A 19,202-nucleotide genomic window follows, 5' to 3' on the forward strand; every position below is an offset into this window, starting at 1 on the left:
GGAAGTAGAAGATTGGGTAGGGAGTCCTTCCTCCTCAGGGACAAAGGTAGCACATGAGTAGAGGGGAAGAAAAGCTGCCTCCCCCAAGCATGGCTGGCTTCTCTCTGGAGGAGCTCTGGCTGTGTGTGGAGTTGTGGTATTTGCAGGCATTATTTCTCACCCTTACAGGAATTACAGGAAGACGGTAGTAGCTCATCTGGCTCAGAAACCCCGCTGTCTTGCCTAGGAGTGCTGCACATTGGAATCTGGAAGATGCTTTCTAATTTTCCAAATCAATTTTGCTGACCTGATTTTTTCTCTTTATCAACTTTCCTGCCAAGACAGGGAATTGAGGAATGAGAGTAGCTTAATGGAACAAGCTATTTGGGTTGCAGGGCTGGTGTCTCTATGGAGATATGTTTGCAGACTGCATCTAGACACAGGTTGGCTGGGATGCAGTGAGATGGCTGTGGGCCTCTCACAGTAGCCAGGATGTGTGTGGATGGCCTTTTGAGCAGAGGTCATGACCAGCCCTGCTCTGGGGCCTGGCTCTGGGTGTGGTGAAGAAATGGATGTGAGTTCTTCGAAGCTCACTCATGGGCTCTTCATAGCAGGCCCAGGCCAGGAGCAGGGCAGGAGGTCACCAAGGCACAGTACTTGAGAAGCTCACAGTCTGGTTGGGCAGGCTGAGAGTAAACCTTTAGTCAGGATAATGCAGTGGTGTGTGACCAGGACAAGGACTGAGAGGATGGGAGCCCCAGAGAGGGTTTACTGGTGAGATGAAGGTCTGGGAAAGCTTCCTGGTGTGTGTTATAAGATACTTTCCATGGGGAAGGCAGTGGAAAGGCAGGATAGTGGCAGGATGCCTGAAACTTTCAGGAACTTGAACTCTAGATTGTGTCTGTCTGTCTGTCTGTGTGTTTCTGTGTGTCTATGTGTCTTTGTGCCTGTGTGTGTCAGTGTGTAGATCTCTGTGCATGTCTGTGTTGGTGTAGGTGTATGTGAGTCTGTGTGAGTTTGTGAGTCTGCATATGTGTGTGTCTATGTCTGCCTGTATGTCTTTGTGTGTTTGTGTGTATGTGTGTGTGTGTAGGCTCCTGGGATAGTAGCAATGGGTGATGAAGGACAGCAGGGGCCAGCTGTGAAGACAGTGCAGTGCCAAGAAATGAAAATGTGTTTTAGATCCAGACAGACCTGGTTTCCAGGCCTTGCTTCACTACTGATGAGCTGGAAAATCCTGACAATTTATCTAACCTCTGCAGTCCTAAGGTACAAAATCTGAAAGGAAGAAATATCAACAGTACCTACTTCCTGGGTTACTGGGTAGAACTGAGGGAGATAATATATGGAAAGTGCTAAGTGTCTGGTGCAATCAAGGATGTGAGCTCCTTGCCCTTTTCTCTTTAGAAGCCAGACAAAGGATTTTGACCTTTGTCTTGATCTGGCTATAGGCTCCAGATCACTTGCTGGAATCCAAACCTCTTGGACTTGTATGGAAAATGCTGACTTCTGGGCATTGTGGCAGGCCAAGGGAGCCACAATCTATGTGGGTATAGACCAAGGACTCTGTATCTGATCAGGCTCCTTAGATGGTTCTGATTCTCAGGAAAGTTACAGACCCACTGTCAGGACAGGAAGTCAGCTCCACAATGGGAGTCCCACCACAGAATGTTCAGAGGGGTAATTTTAGGAAGATCCCTTTGGTGGCCAGCAGGGATGATGGATTGAGGGGAGGCCAGAGAGACCAGAGAAGAGATAACCCACATCAGAGGTGCTTTTCTGTCCCATCAGCATGCATTACCAGAAAACCCTTAAAATAGTAGGACCCTCAGGCCTTGGAAGCCCAGAGACAGAGGGCACTTCTCTGCCCTTGAGGGGCTGTCAGTTGGCTGCGGAGGACAGGTCACAGCTGATGACAACACAGTGGTGCACCTGATGGTCCTTGTGCTGAGGAACGCCTGAACCAAATTCAGCTGTAATGATGCACAACTACAGCAATAAGAGTGATGGCAACCAAAAGAACTAGTTTATCACTCTTGTATTTACACGGCACTTTTGCCTCTTGCAAAATTCATCTTGGTTGTGCTTCATAACAGTTTTGTATAGATTAGTGTAATGGTTTACAACCATTTTGCAGATGGTGAAGTTGAGGCCTGTCTTGTTCTGGGGTGGTCCAAACTTGGTATGTGAGGATGTTCTGTGTGACCATAGAAAGTTGGATGGTCCACAAATGGGTAAAATGGGAAGAAGCAGAAAAAAAATCCAAGATTTATGCAGGGACACCTGGATCAGAACAGATAGTAAGTGTGCATAAACAGACTTGAGATGATGGCAGAATGTAATGGGTGTTTTTCCTCTTGGATTTCCAGTGCTGTTCTTACTGTAATAGTACAATGCATTTTTAATTAAAAACAAACTCTAGCACAGTTAGAGATTTACCAGCAGTATAATATATGGCCAGGCAGCTGGACCTCTGAGTTAGACTTGAGCTCAAGTCCTTACTCTGCCCTCATATATGTAAAGTCATTCCACCTGCTTCTGATAGACCGTCTGTAAAATGGGCACATTAATAGTGCCTTCCCCACAGAGTTGCTAGGGCACAAAGTGATGTAACACACGTATGCACTCCATGCTAACTAAGGTTGTTACTGTGACCCAGGCCTCCCCCGAGGGCTTCATGAACTACCATATTCTAGCTTACCAGAGCCAGTGTGAGGTAGCCATCAGTATCACCCCCATTTTAGAGAGAAGCAAGTCAAAGATTTCAAAGGCAAGAAAGTCACACAGCAAGTAAGTGGAGGACCTGGGCTTTCAGACTAGATGATCCGACTCCAAAGGCTCTCTCCAGTCACTGCTAGGCTCTAGGGAGAAGGCCAGGGAAATCAGGTGTCACTGGGCAGAATTTATGGAGACTGTGATCCCCTCACACTTTCTACTCAAGCTCTATTGTCAGGATCTTTGAGGCTGAGCCAGGAGCACGGCGCCGGGTAGCCTAATTCTGTCTCTGGAGGTTCCAGCTGTCTCATACAAAAGATAAATGCCTGTTGGATAGCTCTGTTTTTATCTCCCCACAAAGTTTAATTTCCCTGATGTGAGTGGTTCTATTGCTTTGAGGTTTCCAGGGTTTGCAGTCTTCATAAAAAGGGCGATTTATTGCGTATTGTGGTGCCGAGAAGCTGCAGTACATGAATGTTAATGAAGTTCATGTTTCCTGGCATAATGAGCGTCCTGGATCAGCGTCCTGGCTTGGCAGCCAGTGGGAGGGTTTTGTTTTTTCTCTTCTCTCTTCCTAATGCCTGGGGTTTCCATGTCCAGTGACATCTCCTTCTAGAATAAGTTTACATATTGTCGTGTTTCATTGCACTATTACAAGCAAATACTGCTGCAGGACAGAGAAATATTTATCAAAAGGCTAGTTAAGGTAGGAGTTAGGATTGAGAGCTTCAGAATGAGATATTCCAGACTTCCAGTCAGGCTCTGCTTTTTCAATAATTATGTGGCCTCAGACAGGTTACTCTGTGCCTTTGTGCCTTTTTTTGCACAGCTATCCAATGGGAGTAATAATTGGGCTTATAAGTTATCGTGAAGGATTAAAGGAGATAACACACAGAAAGGACTTGACACAGTACCCAGCGCATTACTGAATAGTCAGAAGTGATTGCTGTTATTGGCTTAGCCCACTGGTCATTACAACCCTGGTCAGTTTATTGATATCATCTCATTTAATCACCAATCCTCAGGGCTGGGATTTTGGTCTCCATTTAACAGATAAGAAAACAAGCGCTCAGAAAGGTGAAGCATCTTGCCCAAGATCACATAGCTCATTAGATGCAAAGGCGGGCTGAGAACCCTGTCAGGATGAGACCACAACTACCACAGAAACCTGCATGAGCATTGCCCAGATTGGAGGGTCTAGTTGTTCTAGACGTCAGAGAGAAGCTTCTCGTCTCTTAAGGGTGCAGCAGATAGATGAGGAGATTGCTTCAGGAGCAACTAATAATTCTTACGGCATCAGCTAAACTACTGCAGATGACTGTGCAGTGATTTCATCCAGCCACTCTGCCAGGCTGTGCAACAGTTAAGAATGGCCCTAAAATTCACTATGGGTAGTGTTTTGTGCCAAAAATGAGGAAAGGGGTGAGGGGTAGGGAACGTGGGATAAATATCAGGATCTCTCCTACCCTGTGCCAGGTCAGGAGCTGGAAGCTGGGAGCACACAGACAAATGAAGCATAGTCCCTGTCCTTGTAACCCACACAGCAGAATGGACAGTCACAGTGTGGGGGCTGAATGCTAAAGAATGGCGGGAAAACAGCATGGTGAGAGCACAAGTAGGCAAGGGAAGACTTCCCAGGGGAGAGGCAACATGCTGTGAGTTGGATTTTGAAGCATGACTAGGAGTTCACTAAGGGAGAAAGGGCTGAAAAGGTACAGAGGATCAACACGTGTTGAGAAAATGGCAGTCTTCCTAGTGGCTGGAGCTTTTGAAATATATGCTGAAAAGCATGGTAGATGATATGGAGAAATGGTGGGGTTCACATCTACAGCACATATGCCAGGCACTGTGGGAGGACAGTGTATCAATTTCCCAGGGCTGCCGTAATGAACTATTGCAAACCATGTGGCTTAATGCAACAGAAATTCATTCTTTCACAGTTCTGGAGACCAGAAATCCAAAATCGAGATGTTGGTCCCTCCTAGGGCTCCTTCCTGGCCTCTCCTACGCCCTGGTGGATCCACGCATTCATTGGCTTGTAGCCACATCACTCTAATCACTGCCTCCCTGTTCAAACGGCCTCCCCTTCACCCTCTGTGTGTCTCTTAGAAGGGTACTTATCCTTGGATTTGGTGTCCAATAATCCAGGATGATTTAACCTCAAGATCCTTAAATTAATTACATCTACAAAGACCTCTTTTCCAAATAAGGTCATAATTACAGGTTCCAGGGATTTGGACATGGACCTATCTTTTAGGGGGTCATCATTCAACTCATTACAGGGCTTCACATGCATTATCTGATTTAATCCTCAGAACTCCAAGAGGTAGCTACTATAATTACTCCCTTTTACAGAAGAGGAAACTGATTCAAAGGGATTGAAGGTAAACCTTATGAGAACAGGGACCTCCCTGTCCTCAGCACTGTATGCCCAATGTGTAGAATTCTCTCTGGCACATTGTAGGTGCACAGTTAATGATTTATGAGGACTATAGCATGAGCTAAGACCCCAGGCCAATACTTCATAGAGTTAGACCACTGACTGTATTACTTAATTAGCTGGGTGACCCTGAGAAAATTAGATAAACTCTCAGTGCCTCAGTCTCTTTCATCTAAAAAAGAAAGATGTACCTACTTTGTAGGGCTGTTGTGCGGCTTACAGAACAAATCCACGTAGAGTGCTGAGAATAGTGCCTGGTGCATAATCAGTAAACAGAAGTCGGAAGTATTGTCACATTGCCTCCCAAGTGGGGAAGTGGACAGGTGATGGCTAATCATAGTGCACTGGGGAAAGTATCTCAGGTTGTTGGGAGCAGGCAGGGGAGTGGCTAAATATTGCCTGAAGACTTTCAGGGAAGACTTCAGGGAAGAGGAGCTACTTGAACTGGGCCTAGGAAGAGCAGGGACGTGATGGGCTGGGAAGTAGAAATGGGCATTCCGGGCAGAGGGACTGCAGGTGCGAAGTGCTGGAGGTGGGGCAATGAGGGTGCATGCAGGCAGGGGGTGGGAGGGGCTCAGGCGCAAGTAGGAAATCAGAGTCCAGTTGGGAAGGGCCTGTCTGCCGTGCTAAGGAGTTCAGACTCCATCCTGTAGGTGTGGCTGCCCCTTTCATCAGGGAAGCAGCCTGACACAGTTGGCTTGTTCGAGTAGGGCGGCTGAGAGGCTGGCGGCAGGGGAGCAGCAAGGGGGCGGCCCCACACACGGTCGGGTGGCCTCAGCCAGGTGTGGGCCTGCTGAGGGAAGCAGAGGTCGGTCCGCTGCAGGAGACCAAGCTCCAGAGGCTGGTGGGCAGAGCTGCCTTCCACCAGGACGGAGGCAGAACACGCTGGAGCTGGTTCTGGACTGGAGAGTTCAAGGTGCCTTGGAGGCAACTCAGTGCAGCGTCCAGGCCAATTTTGTTAACTTTGGCAAGTCACTTAAGCTCTCACAGCCTCAGTTTCTCCATCAGCAAGAGGGGATGCTGATTCTACCTGCTTCATAGGATTGTGGTGACATTAGTATACAGTAAGTTCCCAGTAACTGAGCATCTACTATTATTACTAGTGCTACTGCCACTATTATTATATGGAGGGAGGGATCGTGGTGGGTGGTCACTATGGCTCCAGTCTCAGCACATCTCCACCAGGGCTGCTGGCTGCATACTGTGAGTTAAACTCTTCCTCGCTTTTCTCTCTGACGTGTGCATAAGGAGCTATCTTGAGCTTGAGGAGAAATCTTGGGCAAGTCTTAGCTGATGTTAACACAAACCCTGATTCTTTTCGAGGTTAAGGTGCTTTTGTTTTGTGTGTGTGTATGTGTTGTGGGTAGGGGAACAGGTGGTTGATGGGGTTGAAAATAGGAGATGGAAAGGAAGAGAAAGTGAAGTGCAGATATTTCAGTGAGTTGTCCTACATGAACACAACGTGGTTGGGACCAGGTTGCATGTCTGTTTGCTCGTGTTGGGGGGAGGGTATGTGTGTGTGCATGTGTGTGTGTGCCTTCTTAATTCATTCAAACATTTCAGTTCAGGAAGTGTTGACTGGTTTCCCCTCGTGGGAGTCAGGGTGCAGGGCACAGAGGACAGATGAACTGTGCTGGCTTCCTAGGGCATTCCCAGCAGAGGGAGGGTTCAGAGGTGTGAGGAGGTGATGTTGACGCAGTGGGCTCCGTCAGAGCAGCCTCAGCAGGCCCCAGGTACAGAGCAGGCCAGGGTCAGCCGTTTGGGGAAGGCAGAGCAGGGCTGGACCGGAAGGCTGAGGAGAGCATCTCCCTGAGGAGGGAAGGATGCTCCGGAGCCCAGGCCTCGGTCAAGGCCTGGAGAAGCACAATGGCAGCCGCTCTCAGCAGGTTGGGCATGGCTGGACGGAAACCAGCCGTGAGCCAGAGAGTGAGGACCTGAGAGGCTGGAATGCGGCAGACGGAGGCCAGGCTGAGCCAGGCTTTACCCTGCAAGCACCAGGAAGGACATGTAGGACTCACCTCTCCTGGGCAGGAGAGGGTGATCTTGGTCCCCACAGCTTACAGGGCCCCACTTGGGGCTCTCTCCCCTTTGGCCCCTTTGTCTCAGCCAGACTGCTCCTTCAAGGCTCACTGGGACCCTGAGCTTCTCCCCTTTTTAGGTCTTTGGGCTGGTGCCCCCACCTGGAACGCGGACCCAGGGTCTGCCTGCCTGTGCGGGGCTCCTGCCACCCGAGGCCAGCCTGTCCGAGTGCTCCCCTCCTACGTGCCTGTGTGTGCAGATCTGTGCAGGTCCTGTTTTATTATTATCTGTTTGGTCATGTGCTTATTCAGCGCCAGACCCTGTCCCTACCCCAAGCTCCTGAGGCTGCAACTGGCAGCTTCCGGCTCACAGTGAGCCCTGTAATAAATATGTGCTGAGAGAATGAGAGGGTGAGCAGGCAGAGGGGGGCAGGGAGGGAGTTTTCCAGTGGTGAGGATCACAACGCTAATGAAGCACTCAGATCTAGCCCTGGAGATCTAACAAGTTGTTTATTTCTAGTCCCAGGTTGTTACATTCAAGAGGTGAGGCCACGGGCTATAGGACTCCTCAGAGGAACAGGGTTCTGTAAACCCAGTCAATCAGTACTGCTGTGCAGCTGGGTTTTCCAGTTCAGAGGTGCTCTGCGGGGAAGGGGGAGCTTCTCTTCCAGGTCTTCTGAGGCTTCCCCTCCACACTGGAGCTTTGCTGCAGACACCAAACACCAGAACCTCTGAATTCCGCAAATCTGCTGGAAAGGGAGAGACCAGCTCAGGTGGCCAGTTCCGCAGGATGCCCTGTGGATATCCAAACTTGAGGAAAATAATCTCACTCTGGAACCAAATCAGAAACCTTGGCTACCCCCACTTCTCTCTGCAACAACCAGCGCTGACTCCCACATCAAAAGCCCACTCCTAGCCCAGTGTCATTTCCCCTTCCTTCTCTTTCATACCACTGCTCACCCCCTGGGCCTCCTCAAACCATTGGTCCCCTCCACCCTACTGCCCCAGGTCTGGCCTCTGCATTTGAGGAGTGCCCTAGTGCATCATTCTCCCCACTGGCCTCTCTGCCTCCTGCCTTGCTCCTGCAAACCTGCCTCCATGTTGCCCCAGAGACATCCTCCCAAAATATGATTCTGATCCTGTCATTTCAGTGCCTCCCTGTTACCCTGGAAACAGAGTCCAAGCTTTAGTCTAGTGCTTCCTTATCTGTTCTCTTCCCATTTGCCCATCACCCCAGGCCTTGCTCTCCCTTTCTTGCATCTTCTGGGCCAGCCATGCCAAACCATACGATTTTTCCAGAACAGCCTCAGCCTTTGCCCATGGCAGAGGCAACTTCTGCTGAGAACCTTCTTCTTCCCCGATGCTAGCTTCTTCCCTGAAATCACTTCCTGTGTCACCTCCCACAGGAGGCCTTCCTTGATTCCCCACCCCCAGGCTGGTTAGATCCTGCAGCCCCCTGTGCTGATGTCCTCTCTCATGGTGCTACCCCTTGTGTTGCAAGTGCCCACATCCATCAGTCCACCTCTTCCTTGCCCTGTAGGCTGTGAGGCTTCAAGGGACAGCCTGTGCTTAGCTCATAGCCCTATACTCTCCAACAGCAGAATTTACCAGAACTGGAGACAAGGAGACAAACCCTTCTTCACCTAAAATGGCCGCCACTCACCCTAGTTCTGGGGTTATGGAACGCGTGGTGGAAGTTAGCCTTGCTCTACAGAATCTCTCAGCGTGGTTACACTCCTGGCATCACTCAGCATCAGACCCTTGGCTCTGACGGTCATACAGAGCAGCCTGCCCGGGGTCTAAGTACGACACTCTTTTCAACGCTGGCTGCACACAGCAACCACCTTGGGGCTTGGACTCTACCCCAGATTCTGATATAATTGGTCTGGGGCAGGGCCAGAGCAACAGGATTGTTTAAAACACTGCCCAAGGTGATTCTAAGACTGTGCAGCTAGCTTGAGAGCCTCTCATACTTAGTCATTCTGGAGTAGTGCTTGTTATCCCTGACTGCACATTAAAAGCACTGGGAAAGTTTATAAAATATATGTGTCCTGGACCCACCATCCCTGACTCAATGAATCAGAATCCACTAGGGTGGTGGCCATCTAGGTGTCAGCATTGAATCTTTTAGGATCCTCTTCCCTCTTTCCCTCCGTCCCTTTCTTTTCTTTTTCCAGAAACATTTTCCAGGTGAGCTGTACTCATGCTGTCAAGCTCTGGGAGTGCTAGGATGGGTCATACCCTGCTCCTCCTAGGTGAGGGCAGTTAGGAATGGAAGATCCCCCACCCCCATGAAAAGAGCCCACCCTCTGGCAGGCCTGCTGGACCCTCCTCCAGCTCCCAGGGCCTGCACTGACTGGGAAGCGTCCACCCCTCCTGGGGACGCCCGGGCTGGGAGGTCTGGTCCTGCTCCTGAGTCGGCCAGGAGGCCTGGGTCTCTGCTCTGTTGGGAGCAGGGGGATGGATTGTACATGGTCATTAGGATGGGAGGCTTTGGGGTCTTCTCCCAGTCCCTGTGTCAGGCTGGCGGGGGTGGCAGGGTGGCCCTGCAGCTCTCTACTCTATTCTCCCCTTTGCATATGTAAAGTCAAACCACCCCTTTGTCCATGAATGTGCCTGTGAGCATGTCTGCATCCCAGTTGTGGGACCTTAAACCCGTGCTGACAAAGAATGAGCCTGGGCTGTGGGCAGTTTTTAACAATTGAGGTAAAATTCATATAATAGAAAATTACCTACTTTAAAGTGAAAAATTCAGTAACATTTAGTACATTCACAATATGCAACTATCACCTCTCTCTCTAGTTCCAAAACATTTGCATCACCCTAAAAGGAAACTGTTCCCATTAGCAGCCACTCCCATTCCCCCCACCCCTGCCCCCGGGAAGCACCAATCTGCGTTCTGTTGCGTTCACCATCCGTATGACTGGATAGTTCATATATATAAGTGACATCATATGATATGTGGTGTATGTCTGGCTTCTTTCATGTAGCATAATGTTTTCGAGGTCCATCTGCATTTGTAGTATCTACTAAAACTTCATTCCTTTTTGTGGCTGAATGATATTTTATCATATACATAGACCACAGTTGGTTTATCTATTAATCAGATGATGGACTTTTGGGCTGTTTCTACCTTTTGGCTCTTGGCAAATCTGAGCATTGAAGATTCTCTACTTCTATGCTCCAGACATCTATGGACTGGGTGTTCCTAGGTCCTCAGCATTAGATAGTGGTCTTGGCCTTTCCCTGTACTAACCAAATACTACCTTCGGGGGTCCCATGGCAGCACATGCATCTTTGGGGCATCTCTTGCTCCAGGTTCTGGCCTCCACTAACATCTCTATCTCTCCCTATATCTATCCAGGAGATTCCAGGCTGATCTCTGCACTCTCTCACCCCAGCCTTCGCCACTCCAGTCCAGGGCAGGAGGCTGATGAGTGTGCGACAGACTGCTGCTGAGGGCTTAGGGAGCAAACGAAGGGGGTGGACAGCACACAGCATAGACAGTAGCTTAGAACTGAATTTTACTTGTCACCATCTACAAGAAAAGAATAGTTTTTCACTATTCTCTTGTAATACTTCTGACATCAGTGTGTAAGGGTTGTCCCACACCACGCAGTTCTCCAGGTCTTGGTGGATGCTGACTGGATGCCTACAACCGAACTCTGATGCTAAACGCCTGGGGCTAGCACATGCCACACACAGGTTAAGGACTCAGTTCCACTAGACTGCCCCTATTTCAGATGTGAGTCACCAGTCCCAGGTTGCCATTTGTACTTCTGACTGGCTGGCTATAAACTGAGGTTCCTACAACCTCTTCAGGTTCAATAATTCACTTAGAATGGCTCACAGAACTCAGCAAAGTGCTTTACTTATTGATTTTTCGCAGAGACTATTAAAGAATACAAATGAATAGTCAGATGATGAAAAACAGGGCAAGGTGTGGAAGGGTCCTGAGCACGGAGGCTTCTGTCCCTGGGCACTCTGGGCTGCACCACCCTCCTAATGCATCTTTGTGCTCCTGTTCACCAAGCTGGAAGCTCTCTGAACCTTTCACGGTTAGGGCTTTTATGGAGGCTTCATTCCATAGGCATGATTGATGAAATCATTGGCCATTGGTGATTATGAAACTCAATCTCTCCCTTCCCAGGAGGTCAGGGAGTGTGGCTGAAAGTAATTTTCTAATCACCGGTTGGTTCCCTGGCAGCCAGCCCCCTTCCCTAGGGGCTTTCCAAAGCCACCTCACTAACATAAACTCAGGTGTGGTTGAAAGGGGCTTTTTCTAAATAACAGAAGACACTCCACTCACCTTTCTGGTTCTGAGCTATTCAGGAACTGGGGACAAAACCCCAATATAACAGAAGGTATTCTGATCCTGCTCTTATCACTTAGGAAATTACAAGGATTTTAGGAGCTCTGTGTTAGGAACCAGGAATAAGACCAAACACATCTATTTCTTACTAAATAGGACAGAATAGCACAGTGTCCTAAAACATACACATGCACAGGGCATTTCTCATGGACAGTGTCTGCCCATAGGCTTCAGATAGACACCTCCCATATCCATCTTCCTCTTTTCTTGTTCACATTTCTGTGCTCTAGGGTGTAAAGCTGTCAACAAACAACTCCACTTGTTTGGAGCAACATAGACTCACTCCCATCTCCTCCTGTCCTTAGAAACCATGCCCGGGTGTGGGAAGGAGATGGGATGGGGTGCCCCAAGGTTGATTTCATTTTCCTTTTTAGTCAAAAGAAATTGTATGTTCATGAGAAGAATTCTGCCATATTTCTAGGACAACAGACCTCATGAAAACAGTTCTGCTCATAACACTAGATGCCCAGTGTCACAGGGATGACCCCACCACTTTGTATATAGGCAGTGGATGGGGTCAGGGCAAGCCTGGAGGTGCCTCTGAAATTAGCCCTTTTCTCCTGTCTGATCAGTCCTGATGGTACCCCCAATTTTTTTGGTGCTGTATTATTTTTTAAAGCTTGCTTTTAGATAATGGTTAGGAGCTGGGCTTTCACTATGAACAATTTGGAAACCATTAGATACTTTTCAGCAGAGAAGGGATGCAACTTGACTTAGATTTTGCAAGGACCTCTGTTGTTGCTGTGAGTGAATACACTGTAGGGGTCAAGGAGGCTGCTAGTCGGAAGGCTGTTTTGAGATGGCTTGTGCCAGGGTGGAGATAACTGAGCTGGTAAGAAGTGGTCAGATTGTGGGTGTATTTAGAGGCATAAATGATGGGTTCTGCTTGGCAGATTGCTCTATCTAACATGCCAGGCTGCCCACCAACTCCAGGTTTCAAAGACTGCACATCTGGATCAAGGCAGGCAGGCTGACGCTGGATGATTCTGTTTTGTTTTCCTCCAGGTCACCATCCTCGTCAGCCTGGCCCTAGCCTTCCTTGCCTGCATTGTGTTCCTGGTGGTTTACAAAGCCTTCACCTATGACCACAGCTGCCCAGAGGGATTTGTCTATAAGGTAAGGGGCTTATGGCAGGTGAGTGGCCCCAGGTGACATCAGCAGTCAGGGAGAGTTCACTCCTGCTTAGAAAAACTGTTCCGTCTTGGGAAAGCCCTGCCTTGGCATAGGGCTTCGTGTTTTGGTGGCTGGTTTCTCACCCACAAGGTGGCCCTGCACAGATGTGAACACAGGGAAGGGGTGCTTTTGAGGTGGTCTCCCCCAGTGCCGCAACTGGGTCCTTTCCTCTGACCTTCACTCCAACTGAGCTTCTTCCCTTGAAGAACTGAACCAGCTGCATGACCTTGGGGCATCTCCTGGCCCTCTGAGCCTCAGTCGTCTTGCCTGCAAAATGGGCACTGAGAATGCCTTCCATAGGATTTTCTTTAGGCTGTAGAGGAGAATTTAGTTAAAATTGGTTAGCAAAGAGCCTGCTAGATAATGAGTTCTCAACAAATGTTAGTTGCAATGATAGAATCTGTTTTAGAGTAAAACAGGTAATATTGAAGATTTCTAAATTGCCATTTACTATTATGTCACACCTGTTCTTAGACATTTCCATAAACATTACCTCCTTTGAGCTGTACACCTATTCTGAAAAAAGTTTTTATTGCTCTCATTTTACATATGGAAACAGAGCAAAGGGATGGTAAAACATTTAGTCAAGAGAGTTTTCCAAGACATCACAGGACATTCCAAAGCAGGGAATCAAAGGGGAGTCAAATGGGGAAGTGCATGTCCTTTGGTTCTGCGCCGTGACTTCCTGGGGCTACATTCTTAGTAGTTAGAAGCTGAAGTTCTGTGAGATGGGCAGCAGCTATCCCTAGGGGACAGTGAGGGAACTGTGATGTACCCACACAGTGGAATGCCGTGCAACTATGAGAACGCGTGGGGAAGGAAGGCCTCCAGACATGGGCGTAGGACATTCTCCAGGACAGTCATGAAGGAGAAAAAGATGCTGCCTTTGTGTGATGAAAAGGGGAAGGGAAGGATATTTGCTTATATTTTCAGGAAGAAATTGTGGAAAGGTAAATCAAGAAAACTAAGATAAATGGTTATTCAGGGGAAGGGAGGACAGAGTGGGGGAGATGGGAATGAGCAGCAAGGAATCTCTGGATATGTTTTGCTGTACACTTAGCCTTGATGTTTGTAAATGTTGGACATGTTTAAAAAATAAATAAATAAGAAAAAATAATTCCTCAAAATTAAGAACATGCTAAACAAAGAGTCCAGCTTTATATCAACTTGGGGACATAAACTTAAAAGGAAGATAAATATTTTGAATGACTATAGAACACAGTATTTGTGCACCCTCAGTGAAATATATCCTAAGGACATGGAGAGCTGCAGAGAAATCTTAAAGTTCATTCAGTAGTCTGTTAGTCATAATATTGGTGTTATTTTGTGATCATTTGATATATATTCTAGGATAATGCAAATATACAATTGTGTCGATGTTGTTAGGAGCCAAGATTTTTGATAAAAGAAAAAAAGGACAAGTATAAAATCAAGAAAATAAAATCGACAGCAGTTGACATCAGGCACTGGCCCAGGGGAGCAATCAGAGGATGGGTGAATCAACCAGATAAAAGAACCTGGGGGCCCACCAATAGTGCCCACTGTCGCCACACAGTCAGTAAGCACAGGACATTAACCTTGAATTAGTGTTAGCATCAGATTTCTTTTATTTTTTCTTTTTACATTTGGTATAATTGACATAAACATTATGTTTGCTTCAGGTGTATAGTGTAATGCTTCGTTATTTGTATGTATTGGGAAATAATCACCACAATAAATCTATTTAACATTCATAGTCACACAGTTAACCACACATAGTAACACAATTGTTTTTCTTGTGATGAAAAATTATTTTCAGCTATTAAAGATCTACTCTCTTAGCAACTTCCAGCCATGCATTACAGTATTGTTAACTATAGCACCATGCTGTACATTACATCCCCAAGGTTTATTCATTTTATAACTGGAAGTTTGTACCCCTTCAGATATTGCCCCCACCCTGCCCCACCCCCTGCCTCTGGCAACCACCAATCTAGCAGGAGGTTTATATCTCCCACCTTTAAGTAGGCAGCAGCTTTGATGACGGTGAGATGTTGGGGGCAGCCAGACCCAGGCCAGGTGCCCTCATCTGCCCTCTGGCTGAGAGCCTGATGTGGCTGTGGTCCCCAGATGGGGTGACTGTGTCACAGGTTGGATTGGAAGCAGTCCTCTGAGCTACTCCTGACTCTGTCTCTCTCTTCCCCAGCACAAGCGCTGTATCCCTGCCTCCCTGGATGCTTACTACTCATCCCAGGACCCCAACTCCAGAAGCCGCTTCTACACGGTCATCAGCCACTACAGCGTGGCCAAGCAGAGCACTGCCCGGGCCATCGGGCCATGGCTGTCGGCGGCTGCCGTCATCCATGAGCCCAAGCCGCCCAAGACCCAGGGCCATTAGAGGCCCACCCCCAGCCAGAATGGAGGGCCGAGAGGAGGACCCCCATTGGCTAAGCCAAGCTCCAATTACAAGACAACACTGTATTCCTGGGATATGGGGGCGGGGGTGGGGCTGGGGGGGAGCTCATCAAAAATATCGTGCACTGGAGTTGTCTGAACTGGTATTTCTTTTTGTCCTTTGGTATTGTTGATTTGTCCCCAAGTCAGGCTCATGTACAAAGGCATGTTTCATGTTGATTGTTCCCATGTAAGATATTTTTAAAGCCACTGCTTACTATTTGTTAGGAAAATTTAAAAACAGCAAGGAAAGAAACAAAGAGAACTAAAGAAAAAGGATTAAACTAGCTGCACTGGGAAGATGTTGAAGGGCAATAAAGAGCACAGACTGTCTGGGCTTCTTAGGTGAGAACCTGTGACTTCGGTGCGGGCTTCAGAAGGTGTAGACAATGTGCGTGATGCTGGCTGGGGCTTCTTGGTTGGCCACTGGCCTGCAGGAGAGGAATGAGGGGTGTGAGCACTGGCCTAGTTGGAGAGAAGGACTGATTTCGGCATTAGTAAATTCAGGATGTACACAACCCAAAGTAAAAAGTAGCCCCCACCAGTGTGTTTTGTAAGGTTAGCACAAACTTGTCCATATGGGCATCTGAGCAAGAGCTTGGGCGGCCCCACGTGGCCGGGGATGCGTTTGGTGTAAGCAGTCACTGAGAATCAGGCAGACTCTGTCTTTTTCTTGTATTTCTAGACACTGGCTGTGTTTATAGGATAGCAAGGGTAGAAAAAGGAAAGGAGAGGCAGCTGGAAGGAAGGCACAGGACTTGCAAATAACATTGGCCAGGCTTATAAGCACAGGCACCCAATTTTTAAGTTTGTGATTGTTTCCCAAAGTGCTAATAACCCCAGGAAGAACAAGAAGGCTCCTTGTCAGGAGCCTCAGGTGACAGCCAGGAAGACTGGAAGATTGGGGCTGCAGCAGTGCCAAATCATTTCTAAAGGAAGATGAAAAATGTGACTGTCTTTTGCCCACTCTGTTGTGTTAACAGGGGACAACTGTCCCAACTCCCCAGTCTGGTTCTAGAAGCTCCTGACAAGGGGGCAGCATCTGGCATTGGCCAGACCTCCTGCTGACCTGGAATCAGAGCAGGCATGCCCGCTGCTCTCCCAGACACGTTTTGGGGAGGCCACTCCGTGGGGTGTTGACTCTGGGCCCAACAAGGGCAGAACTGGCTGGGAGAATTGGTTATTTGAGATGTTGTGCTGTTTCCCTGCGAGGCTCCAACAGGCCATTTACAGGGCACTTTTTTGTGGCTTGCTACGTTGCCGAAGTCATCGTACACAACAGCTGGGTAATAAGACTAGCATAGCTCAAACTATCCTGCCAAATGCTATCATCTGACTTTTCTTCCCCTCTCCCACCCTCCCATCACCTCAAGTCACCTGTAAATTCATTTGTCATCTGAAGTGGATAACAAATTGTCCCCAGCAACACCGCTGAGCGCTTTATAATTTTGTGGTGTATTTTTGCCAGTAGGTAGCAGAGGCTGAAGTATTTTTTGGTGTAATTCTTGAACTTTTCTGACAGGAAACAAATAAAGATAGATGTGTCTGAGAGTCTTGACCTTCCTTTTCAACTTTATTTTCTGCTCAGTGAGCCCCTTGGGGAAGAGGCTGGGGGCAGGGGTCCCCGAGGACAAGGTGGGCTCTGGGGGCAGGGTGTCCTGTTAGGCTAGGCCTGGAATCCGGCTGTGGGGAGGCCTCCATCCTCAGGCAACAGGGCCTGAAATGATGCTGAGGTCAGAAGCAACGACTGGGAGATGCCTCTGGCTACTTGTCTCCCAGCTAACACCCTCCACCCTGTAAGCATCTGCTGAGCACCTACTGAGGGCCAGGGCTGTGCTGGGCGCGAGGCAGTCAGCGATGCATGATGCCCGTTCACTGCCCTGAGGTCTGGCATGGAGTCAGGTGTGGACACAGATGTTGGCAAAAGCAGAGTCCAAGGGCACCACTGGCACGGTACGACAGGTTTGTTAGCCAATGGCTTGAGGAGGGTGGTGAGCAATGTGTGGTCCCCTTTTCCATAAAAGGGCCCCAATGTGACACATGAAGACTGAAGCTCAGAGGGAAGAAGAGGGCTAGAGCAGATAAATCAGGATTCAAGCCCACTGTGTTCAAACCCTTTACCCCCTAAATTCCTTTGTCAGACGTGAAGCCTCACTGTCAAGGGTCTGGTTTATCCATGTCAAGCCACAGGTATTCTGAAAGCGAGCTAGCTTATCCTCAGCTGAACTCAGTATCAACGGTTAATGTTAAGGATAGCAATCACTTAAATGCTCCTTGCTGTGTGCCATGTACACATGCAGTGCTGTGAGGTAGGTACCCCCAACACTAACCTTACGGGGATCATGTCGGCATTGTCACCCCCACTTCAAGATAAAGAAATGGAGGCACGGAGCAAGGCCATGCAGTCAGGAAGGGGGTGAGCGAGGATTCCAGCCCCCACGTTTTGGTGCCAGCATCTTAACTGCAGTGCCATTCAGTGGTAGAAAATCACCTCTGCACGTTCCTTGGTAGTTTATAGTTTGTGTTCATAGCTCTTCCTAAACTTAGACAGCAGGCCCACTGCCAGGGAGACCAGGGCTGACTTTGGGCAGAGCTGGGGCTGCTCTAAGCTCATCACTGCACTCGGGGCTGTGACTGAACACGCAGGCTGGTGGACGGGAAGAGGAAGAGAGCACAGGCTGCCGAACCCAGGCCCCAGACAGCCCTCCCTGCACCCACGAAGCCTGGATTCCAGCCTGTCTGCAGGCCCGGCAAGCTGGAGAGGCCAGGCAGGGCCTGGGGCTGCATTCCCGCTCGCAGAGGCAGGCTGATCCACACGCCAACCCGTAAACACCCACTCTTTTTTCAATTACACAAAGTCAACTAAAGGCTGAATGAACACATGTTCAAACATTCTGTCATAAATGGACTTGCCCCTCCAGTGCTTCAGAAAATAAACTGAAGCTGTCTTTTCTCTGGAGGGAACAGGCTATGGGTGTGTGACTGGAAAGAAGGGAGAAGGAAGGAATAGGAGATGCAGCAGACCTTCCTGGTCTTAGGAAGGACCCCGGGGCCATGTGCTATTCCTGGTGGAGTCACCACTTCTCATGAGAAGAAAGGAGGCCACCTCGCTCCTCCCATGAATATTCCAGGAGGGGAGATTGGTGTTTGAAGAATTCAACGCCAGGGGGTTTCGTCTGGGAAAGGCTCTGGCTTTTGGAGGGTGGGGTTTCATAGAGCACTGCTGGCTGACAGAGGGTCCAGGGAAGACAGGAGCAATGATAAAAACTTTGGTTCGTAGAACAAGCTTTGCATTTGGCTTTTGCCCACTTTTAAGTCCAGTAAATAACACCGGGACCCTCTCTCCTGAGAGGCTCACTGTTGACAGGGAGATAAGACAGGATAAAGGAAGTTCTGTGGAGGGAGGGTGGGTGGGTGTGCCTGTCAGGGGTCCTTGGAGGAACCAGCCTTGGAGGATGGGTTGCATTTTGAGGGGAAGAATAATTCAGGAGGGTGGAGAGGAGACATCACAGAGCCACCTCCCATCTAATGGGGACAACAACAGAAAGGGTGGAGGAGAGATGGCCCGGGCTGCTCCGCACAAACGCCCCGGGAATGTCTGGGGGCCAGTGCTGGACGCAAAGGTTAAACCAGCTCAGGAAGCCGCTGCTGCTTCCCTGCGGCTCACCTGCCAGGAGGGGGAGAGGAGGGGGGTGATGGATGGAAAGACAATTGCTGAGCCTTGGGGAGAGGCAGTGAGGGCGTCCAGGGTAATCCTAACAGTCACTCAGGCCGGAAGGTATATGGGAAGGCATGCATTTTTCTGGAAAATCAAAAGACTACCTATCAGAATCGGTGTTGATCAATGTATCCTTCCCAAATGGGCTCTAATCTGACTGGGGAGTCATGTGGGCTGAAGAATAAGAAATGAATCCCTGAGAATTTTCCCAAGAACACACCACCATCTCTTTAGAAGAACAGTTCAGGGAAAAAGACTGGTTGCTATGGCAACACCAATGCTGTTCCCCATAGATCAGACTCAGTCTGCACAGCAGGGTGTTTATCTGACTCTGCCCTTTTGTCAGAAATGATC

General features: G+C 48.8%; 1 protein-coding gene across 1 annotated transcript in view; it reads left to right on the forward strand.

Moving 5' to 3' along the window:
* The window catches only part of NSG2 (neuronal vesicle trafficking associated 2), a 54,690-nt gene extending 38,014 nt beyond the window's left edge, over positions 1-16,676 (forward strand). The window contains exons 4-5 of the mRNA XM_036884822.2: positions 12,530-12,640; positions 14,883-16,676. Coding sequence (XP_036740717.1) covers positions 12,530-12,640; positions 14,883-15,074 — 303 coding nt within the window. The 3' untranslated portion in view covers positions 15,075-16,676. The remainder of the gene's footprint in view (positions 1-12,529; positions 12,641-14,882) is intronic.
* The last annotated feature ends 2,526 nt before the right edge of the window (positions 16,677-19,202 follow it).

This window comes from Manis pentadactyla, chromosome 2 (assembly GCF_030020395.1).
Source record: "Manis pentadactyla isolate mManPen7 chromosome 2, mManPen7.hap1, whole genome shotgun sequence".
In the NCBI taxonomy this organism is placed as follows: domain Eukaryota; kingdom Metazoa; phylum Chordata; class Mammalia; order Pholidota; family Manidae; genus Manis; species Manis pentadactyla.